Raw genomic sequence first — 13,102 nt, forward strand, 5'->3', positions numbered from 1 at the left:
TCAGTGCTTCTGAAAGAGCAGATACTAAGCCATGAAAGTTTATGCTGGAACAAAATTTAGTTCGCGTTTAAGATGCTACAAGTCTCCTGTCTATAAAGCATTACCTATAGTGTATCCATTCTCTGCACTGTACAGATTGACCTAAATACAAATGAATCCTATTATACCAGGGTGAAGGTAAATGAGATGGTGATAGAGATGTTTTTTGAAACAAACAATGGCTTGGAACCATCAAAGCATTTGGATCTGGTGGCTCCAAACCAATAATTGTTATAATCATAAATTGGAACAGAAGTACTTTTGAAAAGCTATAGCCAAGGAAGAGGAATGGGGATGTTGTCTGTCATAACGTTGTGTGTTGACATCCATTTGATTGTGACTAAAGGAAATGGTCCTCCTTTGCTAGGCAAAAACTGGTAGTATAAAATTTGACTGGAGGGCCTTGCATCACATCAGATATAATAAAGATATTAAAAGTGAGTTTGATTAAAAACATAGTTTTGTAAGAGATAAAAGTAAAACCATTTGTGGTTGAACAGGCAATATGTACTGTGAGAACCACTGGACAGGGAAATAAAACAATTGTAAAAAGGAGAAGTAATTAGAGATGGGCACGAACCAGAAAAAAACCAAACTGTGCGGTTCGCAGTTCATCGCATTTCATGAACCATGAACTTTCACGAACCTGCCCCTGGTTCGCAAACTAGTTTGTTTGGTTCGTTAAAACGTCACATCCAGGTCAGCAAATCTTCACTTCTGGGTCTGCAGGAAGTCCATCCTCTGTTGCCTAGGAAACTGATTGATCAGTGCCAGACTGTCTGCAGTGACGAACCAAAAAACGAACCAAACAAACCAGTCTAAAGTTCGTGGTGGTTCATCAGAAATCTATATAAGCACACAAGGGAAAAAAACCCACCAGGAGGAAAAATGAGATATATAAACAATGTATATTCTAGTGACAAAGCATTAAAGTTACAAAATCTTAAAGTGCTAATTGTAACTCTCTTAATGTGCAAATTCCGCCAATGTACAATATTGTGAACAATAACAATTCATACAACAATCATACATTCATACAACAACTCATATACAGCACTATACCCCAAAAGCATATCAAGGTATTGTAACATGCTTTAGGGGTATAGTGCTGTATATGAGTTGTTGTATGAGAGAGTTACACTTAAGAGAGTTACAATCAGCACTTTAAGATTTTGTAACTTTAATACTTTGTCACTAGAATATACATTGTTTATATATCTCATTTTTTCTCCTGGTGGTTTTTCCTCCCTCATGTGCTTATATAGACTTTGACAAGGAGCGCCTTTGTTTTGTGTCAGTTCGTCAGAAATGGCTCTGATGAACCGCTGGTTCACGAACCACGAATCGGCCTGGTACATCACAAACTTTGATTCGTTTTTCAGTTCATGCACATCTTTAGAGGTAATTATCTCTGCAGAGGCCCTTATTGTTTGTGTCTGCAATTGTGATGATTAGGAGATCCTGATGAACTCCTTACAGGAGTTGACTAATACTCAAATCCCAGGCCACAGAATCAGTTTACTGTAATTGCAAGGGGGATAAATAAATTTATTCCCAGTCCAAAGTGACTAAGGTAGCCCTTGATTTTGAAATGTAACCTAACAGAATTAAGTATTTCTGATCATGAGCAGGAATCAGGAGACATGCTTAGTTTTCCAGAAGCACAGTCCATTGTTCCACATGCACATTATCGCATTAAAAATTACATGAAAGTGCCATGTTCTGTTGCAGCCTTTGCCTACCGCTTATGCAAATGAAACTGTGCTAAATACATTTTCCTTTCTGCTTACACATTGTTAGATCCGTTAAGCTGCATTTATATAAAATGAGAACAGCGAAGGCAGCCATTTCTTTGAAGCTAAGAAGTACAACAAGGAATAACAATTAATTAATGGTTTGCCTTTCTCACTGAGACTCAAGGCGGATTACACAGTGAGAGATTAGTACTTCAATAGAACTAGCCAATTACTAGTCACCAACAACAGTTTTGAAGAGTAAATCCATGATACGGGCAAGATCCAAATTTGTTTTTTAGGAAACAAAAATCTCAGGCAGAATTTGATCTTGTCCTTGATCTTGTCTAGAAATAAACTATGTTCAGCTGAGCCTCCTCTCTGAAATCCTTTAAACAGGCAACAAGAAGGCAAATTGGATCTGTTAATAAAATGTCATATTTCTAAGAACTGCTTTGAATGAAATGTTCCAATGAAAACAAAAATAAAAACATGTTGAAGAAAACAAACACCACTGCCCATTATCAAATCTTAATAGCTATGAAAGGTTATAAAACTTTCCATCAGAAAATGGAAGCTCCTGCAAGAAATTGAAGAATATGGTGCCGTGGCTGGGTTAAAAATAAATATTCAAAAGACAAAGCTGATTACAAAAAACATTCAAAAGCAGCAAATGGAAGAACTAGCTCAAAAATCACAAACTGCGACCGACACGAAGGTAAAATACTTAGGAATTTGGATGACTAATAGATGTAGCTCTCTTTATGAAGACAATTATATGGTCTTAATGAAAGCAATTTAAAAAGATTTGGAAAGATGGAAGGACTTACAGATATCATTTTTGGGAAGAATTGCAGCGGTAAAGATGAATATCCTTCCAAAAGTCCTATTTTTGTTTTGTTTCAATCTATACCAATAGGGGTGAATCAGACAGTACAATCCTTTATATGGCAGAATAAAAGACCACGAATCAAACTGAAAGCTTTACAAGATACAAAGGAAAGAGCTGGTCTCTCCTTACCAGACTGGTCGTTATATTATAAAGCTTGTGCAATGACTTGGTTGAGAAAATGGATCACCCTGGAAAATGAAAGACTTTTACATTTGGAAGGACATGGCCTATTGATGGGCTGGCACGGATTTTGTGGTACAAAAAATGGGAACATCATAAATACTTTAAAAATCATTGGATAAGGAAAGCATTAGTGTCTGTCTGGGAAAGAGGAAGATATACCTTCTATGAGAAAATTCCATTATGGGTATCCCCAATTGAAGCATTTACACAATCTACTTTGAAAAAAGAGGGGAAGATGCCCACTTATAAGATGATACTGAAACCAGGTGGTCTATTAAAAATACAAAAGAAATGGCAGATTTAGATATAGAATTGGGCTGGTGGGGCCAGGCACAATTGGAATCTAGATATAAAAAAGATAAGACAATGGGTTTCTATGAAACAGAAGAGAAAATTGATATGATAATGTGTGGTACCAATGTTAAAACAATAAAGAAAATATATGGTGAGCTTTTAAATGTAAAACTACAGTGGGAAAAAGTCAAAGACAATATGATACAATGGGCAGAAAATGTGGGGCATACCATTGATTTGGAGCAATGGTTGCAAATGTGGAAAGAAAATTTAAAGATGACAAAACCTGCCTCCTTAAAAGAAAATATTTTCAAAATGTTTTATAGATGGCACTTGTCTCCTATTAAGATAGCTAAAATGTCTCTAAATATACCAAACAAATGTTGGAGATGTGAAATTAAGGTGGTACATATTACCATATGTGGTGGACATGTAAAAAGCGGTGGAGTTTTGGAAGATGACTCATAGAATGATTCAGCAGATTCTTAAAATTCCTGTACCACTGAACCCTGAACTTTTTCTATTAAATCATATAACAGCTAAGGTGAATAAAAACCAAAAACATTTGATTCTGAATATAATTACAACAGCTAGAATTTTATATGCAAGATTTTGGAAAACGACAGATATCCCAAGAAAATCTGATTGAAAGAATACTCGATACAGCAGAAATGGATAAACTATCCAGTTTATTGAAAGATAGAGATAGTATGATGTATGATGATATTTGGGACTCTTTTTATGATTGGATACTAAAGAACTTTGAAGGAACTTAATCCCGAGTTAAGTTGAAGACCTTTATGGACAGTGCTAAAAACGAATGGAAAAACTGTAATAATAAGCTGACCTATGGATTACAAAAAGATAATAAGAAAATATATTTGACTGAACGGTGCAATGTATTTGAATTATGTAACTTGTATTTCCTTCCCCTACCCTTCTTATTCTGTATTTCCCCAACTATCAATAATAAAATTAAAATATCTATAAAAAAAAGAAAATGGAAGCAGAGAAAAAGACATTAAAGCTGTTGTAGTAATGCTGGGGAGAAAGCAGATGCTAAGTAATCTTTCACCAAGTTTCTAGAGAAATGATTTTGTCAACAAATTATCTAATCTTGGAGAAATTCATATAAACGTCAGCCAGTTTGGTGTAGTGGTTAAGAGTGCCGGGACTCTAGTCTGGAGAACCAGGTTTGATTCCCCACTCCTCTGCTTGAAGGCAGCTGGTGACCTTGGGTCAGTCACAGCTCTTTCACCCTTACAGGATGATTGTTGTGGGGATAATAATAACATACTTTGTAAACTGCTCTGAGTTGTCCTGAAAGGGCAGTATATAAATCAAATGTTTTTATTAAATTTAATGTTGTTGTTGTTGTTATTTCAATGAGTATTTTAAAGATGGACAGGGAATGTGCACTGCAAGGATATATAGTTAACATCATGGAAGACAAGAAAAAGCCATGAGCCTGAGGCAGGAAGAAAAGTAGCAAAAGGAAGAGTCCATGTTGGAGGAAATGCTCTTGAAATGAGGAGTGGGAAATGAACTACAGCTCTGTTGGTGCTGCCCCACCCCTTTAACTCTCTCATCCATGCTAAACCACAGGCACACCTTGAATCTGCAGACAGCATGAATCCACAGGCTGTACAGAAGCAAAACCACAGATCTGTGACTGGTTGCATCAGCTCCCAACCAGAAGCCTAGAGAACATTGCTCTTGAACAGCAGCAATTCAGACAGTCACACAAAGAGCAAATGGCTGTGCTGCAAAGCTAGGAAGTAATTATGTTGCCTCTCTGCAATGGTGCAGTCCCTACGAGTATCACAGTTCCAGTCTCTGTTGGAGGATCTATATACCTGTTACTCTCAAAACCACTTTGGAGGATTTCTTTATTGCTCACAAATGAAAACAGGCTTGTCAGAGGAAGCAGAATAGTGGCTGGTTGTAAGTTGATTAGTGCAATTAAGTTTTTAAAAGTATTTTTCTAAAACAAAGACAAGTTATTGATCAGGGGGTACTTTTTTACTCAAGATGATTGCAATATTAATATACAATCAGGGAATGTGGCTCAGTGATAGAGAATCTGTTTTGTACGCAGATGGTATCAAGTTCAATCTCTGATACCTCCAGTTAAAAGTATCAGATCATAGGTAAAAGCCCTTTATCTGAGACCCCTGAGAGCTGCTGTCAATTAGAACAGACAATACTGATCTTGACAGACCAATGATCTGAACTCAATAAAAGGCATTTTCACATGAACATCAAAGGTATGTTTCTATACCACTATCTGCTGCTAGATTCCACTACATGCTGTTAGAGAAGTAAGTAAATGCAGCTACAAAAAGGCCTTCTCCCAACTCAGCCTGGAAAATGCCCCTCCTACCTTGACACAGCAGATATGGCCAAGTGGATTAATGCCACAGTAACATTGAAACTAGACTACTGTAATGCAGTCTACACAGGTTACCCCTCAAAATCTACTTAGAGACTCCAGCTGGTGCAGAATTCCTCTGCTTGTTTACTTTCAGGAGCTAGGAGGAGCATGCATATTGCTCCCACTCTGCAGTCACCCCATTGGCTACCCAACAGTTGCTGGGCTCAGTTAAAGGTTTTCACTACCGCATACAAAGCCCTTCATGGCCTTGACTCATTATATTTGTGCTGCCACCTCTCTCCCTATGATCCACCATGGCAGCTTCGCTCATCCAAACAGGGCCTTCTGCAGATACTAATGCTCAGATACTAACTCAACAGCTGCCTGTTCAAGTACTTTCTCCGTGGTGGCCCCACCTTATAGAATGGCCTGCCTGAGACCAGGAAAGCTCCCACTCTCCTGGCTTTCCACAAAGTCTGCAAAACTGAATTATTCAGGAGGGCTTTCTACTGAGGTAATCGGCCTGCGCTGTAAAAAATGGCCCAGAGACATGCCTTGGTAAGGAACAGGACAAGGTAAGGACTGTAGACTATTCTACTGAGTACTTTCTGCTTATGTAGACAGATGTAGATTCTGTGTCATTGAAGATGGCATGTTTAATTACTTACACTCTGTTTCAGAAATATTTTGTTAGGAGTTATGCTTGTTTTCAGATTTCAGATTTCTGCAAGCCATATCCTAGTAGATTTGTTCACTGAATGTCCTAGCTGTTGATCATACTACATTATTGTTTGTTGAATGGTCTAGCTGTTGATTATACTGATTCACACTATGTAATCTGCCTTGTGTCTCCGTGACAAAGGTAGATGTAATGATTTTGTTTTAACCCTCGCCTTGGAACTTTATTACAACTCCTCCTTATGTCACCTTGAAGCTTTACCTTAGGAGGGCCCTGGTCACAACCAGCACTCCTTTTTTCTCCATACACACAGCTGCAGGTGTTCTCTACTTCACCTAGGCTTATACCTTCCCCTTAGGGTTTGAATCCCAATGCTAACACTGTGGTGTTTTTCCCTGTTTGTGTGACCTATATATCACTGCCTTCCTGATTCCCTCAGTGTTCCCAAAAGGTTTTTGCTTTCACCTTAAGTCTCCTCAGTTTAACTGGTGTTATAGGAAGGCTCATTTATAGATGGTAATATGACAGAACAGTCAATGCGTGGGGGTGGCTGTGAGGTTAAAACAGGGATCCTTTTTTGCTTAATCAAAAGTAAAATTTATTTATAAGTACATATGTGTGACAGTTGCAGAGTATTGATAAGTGTATTGGTTTCAGAATAGGTTCATAAGCTTGGTGGTTTCAAAACAGTTATATATTCTTAAAGGTATATTCACAGACCCAGTCACAAAGACTAATTTTCTACACAGATCTTCACTAATAGAATAAACATTCTGTTCATTCACACAGACATAGATTCCCTGAGGCTTGTTCACACAGCTTGCCTGACCTAGATAAAATTAGACCCTTTCAGTCTTCTACACAGTTTGCCTGACTGAGACAGGAAAAATACTTTCTTTGAGATACACACAGACAGAACACGGTTTCCACACAGCTTGACTGACTTAAACAGAATTTCTTAGAACTCCACGCAGAAATTCTTTTCCCTCAGCACTGACTAAAAACTGCAGTTCACTCTTCCCCCTAGGGTACAGCTTCCATCCAGTCAGAGCAGACTCCATTCACCCATCCAGACCCTCTTAACTCAGAGGACTGCATTTAAACACAGTAACAAATACTACAAACCCCACATTAACCAGCAGAAATAAAATTTAAAAACTTATTTTACATGCAAAACTTTACAGCAGTCTATAAATTAATTAAATAAACAAATCACACAAACAATCCGACTATTTTTTCTTCACGAATATTTAAAAAAGTAATTTTACCTGAAATACTGTGAATTCTGAACCTGATTCCTGTAAACAGGGGAGAAGTATAAACATATCAGAAATACAGCAGCATCAATATGAACACGTTGCCTAACCACATTTGATTTCTATTATTGTTTCTTTACATTCCCTTATATATAGGTTGCACTACTTATAATATATTACACATTACTGATATTAGCAGTTAGTAAAGGTGTGCACTAAAAAAGGGGTACTGTTCGGATCTGGCTATCCAGAATACCATATATTTGGTATTCTTGATATTTGGATCCAAAAATACCAGCATAGTATTCAGAACTGAGTTTTATTCAGAAATCTGAGTATATTCAGATCCATTATTCCCTATGGGGGAAAACTATCCAGGGGACTGGGGGGGGGGGGTTCAAACAAACTCCACCAAAATTACAGGGAACTTAGTCCTTCCTGTCCACTACAGACCCGCCAAGTGTCAAGAAGATTTGACCAAGGGTTCCAATTCTACATGCTCTGAACAAGGTGGCCCTAGCCACTCTCAATTGTTTCCTGGGGGAGGAGAGGAATCCAAGGCTTTCCAGGCCAAAACAATCTTAACCAAACACACAGAGGCAGCCCTGGCCAAAAGCCAGTCACAACGTAAGCTGAACCAACATTGCTCAACAGAACCAATGCCAAACCAGAGAATCTCAGTAGAACCAAAGTGAAGCAAGGGACATTGTTGCAAGCCCAACAGAACCAGTGTCACTTGTAGAAACTAGGCAGAAGCCAAGGCCAATGTGGTGGTAACACATCAGAAAAGAACCAAGTACCAACACATCAACCACACAACAGCAGAACCAACTCTTTAAATATTAAACCACACCAACAAGCAAAAAATAATCTGCCCTCCCAAAACAACAGCAAACAAGTATTATATAACCACCAGCAAACAAGCTAAACTACCCCCCACAATAGCAAAAGTAAATAAAATTTTAAAAGGAAGTTTCCAAGAAAAAGATTCACCCTTTTCCTTACCCTTCCTCTCCTCAACCCTACACCAGCCCAACCTGCTCTTCCGTGCAAACCAAGAAAAAAAAAACCCAATGACTTCCCAAACCAGACAGGAGTCTTCTGCAGGAGGTTCCAGCCAAAGCTGTAGTTCCTCAGGTGGTCTAGGCAAGCAGGAGAGCAATCCAAAAGGTGCAGAATCCCAAAAGCAGTGGTGATCCAAAAGGTAGACTTCCAGAGCAGCCAGAGGCTAAGAACACTCAACAGCATACCCTCTAGAAATCTCTTAGTCTAAAATAGTCTGCCCTGAGGCCTGGTTTTATGTTCGTGGCAAGAATTTGACATAAGCTCCTATCAAAGAACCCCTGCAACTGGCCAGACAACTAGAGCTCCTCCAACACCACGTCTCATTGGTCACTCATTCACTCCCCTTCCCCCTTGCTGTCTGGGGAGGAAAAGCCCCAGGGGGAAAAAACAAAAAAAATGAGAAGCCAGCCAGCTTTAAAATGGGTACATTCAGGAATCCAATATTTGGAATACCCAAATATACCCAGATTTATTTGGGTATGCCAAATACACCTGAATAATACTGGCTTATATTTGGTTTGGGAATACTGAATTGCACACCCCTGGCAGTCAGTGTGAGATGGAACTTCCACGCCCAGAAGCAATGTATTACTGCACATCAAATACTGGAGCAAAACATTGTGTCGCCTTCCGGTCCTGCTTGTATGAATCCTGGAGGCATCTGACAGCCCTCTGTTGGAAACAGAATACTACATCAGATGCTGGATTAATCAAGGTTCACTTGATTCATCGTTTGAAATGTCAGAGATGGAACAGCATTTATTGGATAAAAAGCGAAAAGGTAAATTCCAATACCTATCATCATTACTGAAATGAAGAACCATCTTATCTTGGATAACACACACACACAACACACACACACACAACACACACACAAGGAAAAGAAAAACTAAGCAGTATAATCCTAAACGCAGAAGGTTCAGAAACAAAAAACAGAGTCCCAAAAGCATTTAAAAACTTTTGCCAGGCAGAAGAGGGCACCAACAAACCGGGGAACCACAATTCTGGAAAATATTGTTGTATATTTTTCAAAGTGCAAGGTGCAAAAGTGCTAAGTAAGTTTAACATGCATCATGAATATATTTACAAAATACAAAGTCCATCCAATAGAACATCAAAGTCAGCATAATCTCAAAGTCCATCCATTTATGAATTGAATCTTCACCGTCCGGAATATGTATGAAACTTTTAAAGTGCAAATGCTGAATATAATGAAAAAGCCGGTGGGAGGGGAGACATGTGCAGGTTGTTTGTTCTTTCACGGTCCAAAGTAGAAATGGTTATTTAATAAACGCCGACGGGAGTTTGCAGGCAAATTGTTGTTTACCCGTTTCGTGAGTGGAAAAAACTCACTTCTTCCTGGGCATAAACATATTCAGACCGGAAACATATCCATAGTTGCACAACACACTCCCCCACCGCTTGCAACAGAAGAATTCACGGAAGTGAATACAACAATATTTTCCAGAATTGTGGTTCCCCGGTTTGTTGGTGTTCTCTGTTTGGACTTGGGGCCGCCCTTCGTTTTTCTTAGGCAGAAGAGGGCAACAATACTAAAGCCTTTATTCATACCATCTGGCTGGATTGCAGTGGCTAGTAAACAATCAAGACCTTCCCAGTCCATCTGCTTTTAGGATTAACTGACCCAAGTTTAAAAGATTACAGTAACAGAGATTTTCTGTGAATAAGTTTTTTGCAAAGAAAGTTTTTTGGGAGGGAAAGGACATCAAACTAAGATTACATTTTAGCATGGTTGTTAAGCACTTATCTGTAATCAATATTTCAGCAAAAGTTATTGTGGTACAATGCAATGTATTTAGTCTGAAGTACAAAGCATTCAGAATCCCACTGAGATTTCTGTAAAATGACTTATTCCACAGCACAGAAAAGATCCAATAAAAATGTTTAATGCATGATGAAGGATAATCAAATTAATGTTAAAAACATTTGAACTGGCTCTCAAACAGTCATTTGCGAGTATGTGTTGGGGGATTAGCTGAAGATGCTTCCCTAGAAATAAAGGTAATAATAATGCTTAGCATCTATACACTTTGAACCTACTCTCCAAAGGACTTCGTATGCATCACCTGTACAACAACCTTTGAAGTAGGAGTGAACTGAGTGGCTGAATGCGAGAGGCATGCTTAAGGCGTAATAGCAGGCTCATACATAGGCAAGAGTGGAACTGGTGACATCTGATTTGTAGCTTAGTGACTAAACTACACCATCTCTAGGGGTTGAATGTATGTTTCTTGTATTTTGCAACTAGAAACAAATTGGGAAGGTTTCTCTTTACCCCCTTCTCCCCATCTCGGTATTTTATTCTTGATCCTTTCTCTACAGAAGGCATACAAGTTTACCTCAATAAGGAATTGATGTATTTCAGTGGCAGTTTATAATACAGGCTCTTTAATGCTGAAGAACAAATAGTAATGATGACCACACTTCAATAACGGTTCACAAGTATTTTTTTTTCTTTTTGTGTACATCATTACAGTAAACTACTGTTTGCTTCTTGTCTGACATATGGAACACAAAAGACAATAATCAGATTAGCCAACTAAGCAGGAGGATCAACTGAAACTGCCGCAGAGAAACACGTTCCTGGTAGGTCATACCATTATGATACACACAGAAGCGAAGACATTTTTTTTACACGACTAACAAGATTTTATTTCTGGAAGCAGTCGTTAATTTTGTTTGTTTTTAAAAAAAATTATTTTATTAATTTTCCATATAGATAGAAATAGGAAATGGGGGAAATGGGAAGAAAAGGTAAGAAGGAAAAGAAGAAAGAATACAAAAAATTCATTGAGTCTGCTTACATCAGCATTCTAGTTCTCCATACCACATACTTTATTCTAACAGATATTTGACTGTGGTTACTGATAGTTGGTTGTTGTGGATTTTCCGGGCTGTATTGCCGTGGTCTTGGCATTGTAGTTCCTGACGTTTCGCCAGCAGCTGTGGCTGGCATCTTCAGAGGTGCTACACCTCTGAAGATGCCAGCCACAGCTGCTGGCGAAACGTCAGGAACTACAATGCCAAGACCACGGCAATACAGCCCGGAAAACCCACAACAACCATCGTTCTCCGGCCGTGAAAGCCTTCGACATTACTGATAGTTCATTACAATATTGCCTTTATATATTTATTACGTTTTAGTCTCTATATTTATCTTTAATCCAGTTGTAGAAGGGAGTCCATAAAACAAAAAAGTCTTCTTCCATTTGTCCTTTCATTAGTGTAGTTAATGTATCCATTTCCGCAGTTTCCATTATCTTTGTTATTAATTCCTCTTGCAGAGGTATTATTTGACGTTTCCAATAAAACGCTAATAAAATTCTGGCCGCTGTTCCTACATGAATTGTGAAGTACTTGTGTTCTTTGTTCATATCTGACATACAGTTTAGCAAAAATGTCTCTGGTTTGAAGGGAACTGAAGTCTGTAGAATAGTTTGCAACAATGTGTGCTCCATTGTCCAAAACCTATGCACCTCTTTACAGGACCACCACATATGAAAAAATGTCCCTGTATGTTTCCCACATTTCCAACACACTTATTTGACATGTTTTTATACATTTTAGCCAGTCTATCCAGTGTTAAATATCATCTGTAAAACATCTTATATAAATTCTCTTTAAATGCAACAGACTTAGTTATTTTAACATTCACTTTCCATATCCAGAGGAGTTAGCCGTGTTAGTCTGTAGTAGCAAAATCAGAGTCCAGTTGCACCTTTAAGACTAACCAACTTTACAATAAAGTTAGTTAGGCTTAAAGGTGCTACTGGACTCTTTTTGACTTTCCATATCTTATTCCATTGTACCGTGTCAATATTATATCCTAAGTTCTGTGCCCATAAAATTTTATATTTTTCAACCCCCTCATTCGTCTTCATTTGTGTTAGAAATAAGTACATTTTCTTAATCAATTTTTCATCTGAGTCACATAACAGTTTTTCAAAGTCCTTTCGTTCTAAGTGAAAACCTCCCTTTTTAAATCTTTATTATACCCAGATTCAATCTAGGCTCTTGACCACCAGTCTAAGTTAATACCTTGTCTCTGTAGTTCCTGTTTTGTTTTTAACACTCCTTTATCACCCAAAAGTTCTTTATATCTAAAAATCTTATCTAGGGAAAATATATTTGGCTGAGTAAATGCTTCTAATGGGGAGACCCATTGTGGGATTTTGGAATATATTAGCAGTACAATTCCTTCCCATGTTGTTATAAGAGATTTTCTTATCAAGTGATTTTTAAAATATTTATGTCCAGTTGTTTTTCCATCCCATATAAACGCATGCCATCCTAACTGTAGGTCATGTCCTTCAAGAGCTAAAAGTCTTGAATTTTCCAACACTCCCTCATCCAAACTAGGCAGCACACTTTATGATAAATGTTCCAGTCGGGTACGGAAAGGCCCACATTCTCTTTCAAGCCTTGAAGCGTCTTCAATTTAATTCTTGGTTTCTTTCCTTGCCAAATAAATTTAGATATAATTTTATTTAGTTCCTCAAAAATGATTTGTTAATACCAATGGGGATGGTTTGATAAAGAAATATTATATGTGGCAGTATATTTTCA

At 38.0% G+C, this 13,102-nt stretch overlaps 1 protein-coding gene across 2 annotated transcripts in view; it reads right to left on the reverse strand.

Moving 5' to 3' along the window:
- Nucleotides 1-13,102, reverse strand: part of TTC8 (tetratricopeptide repeat domain 8) — an 80,807-nt gene that overhangs the window by 65,209 nt on the left and 2,496 nt on the right. Inside the window, exon 2 of one of the 2 annotated variants that reach the window (XM_054972695.1) lies at nt 7,463-7,492. The exons of the other annotated variant lie outside the window; for it this stretch is intronic. Within the exon in view, the coding sequence (XP_054828670.1) occupies nt 7,463-7,492 (30 nt within the window). The remainder of the gene's footprint in view (nt 1-7,462; nt 7,493-13,102) is intronic. 2 annotated transcript variants of the gene reach the window in all.

The sequence above is a fragment of the Eublepharis macularius genome, chromosome 2, assembly GCF_028583425.1.
Source record: "Eublepharis macularius isolate TG4126 chromosome 2, MPM_Emac_v1.0, whole genome shotgun sequence".
NCBI classification, from domain to species: domain Eukaryota; kingdom Metazoa; phylum Chordata; class Lepidosauria; order Squamata; family Eublepharidae; genus Eublepharis; species Eublepharis macularius.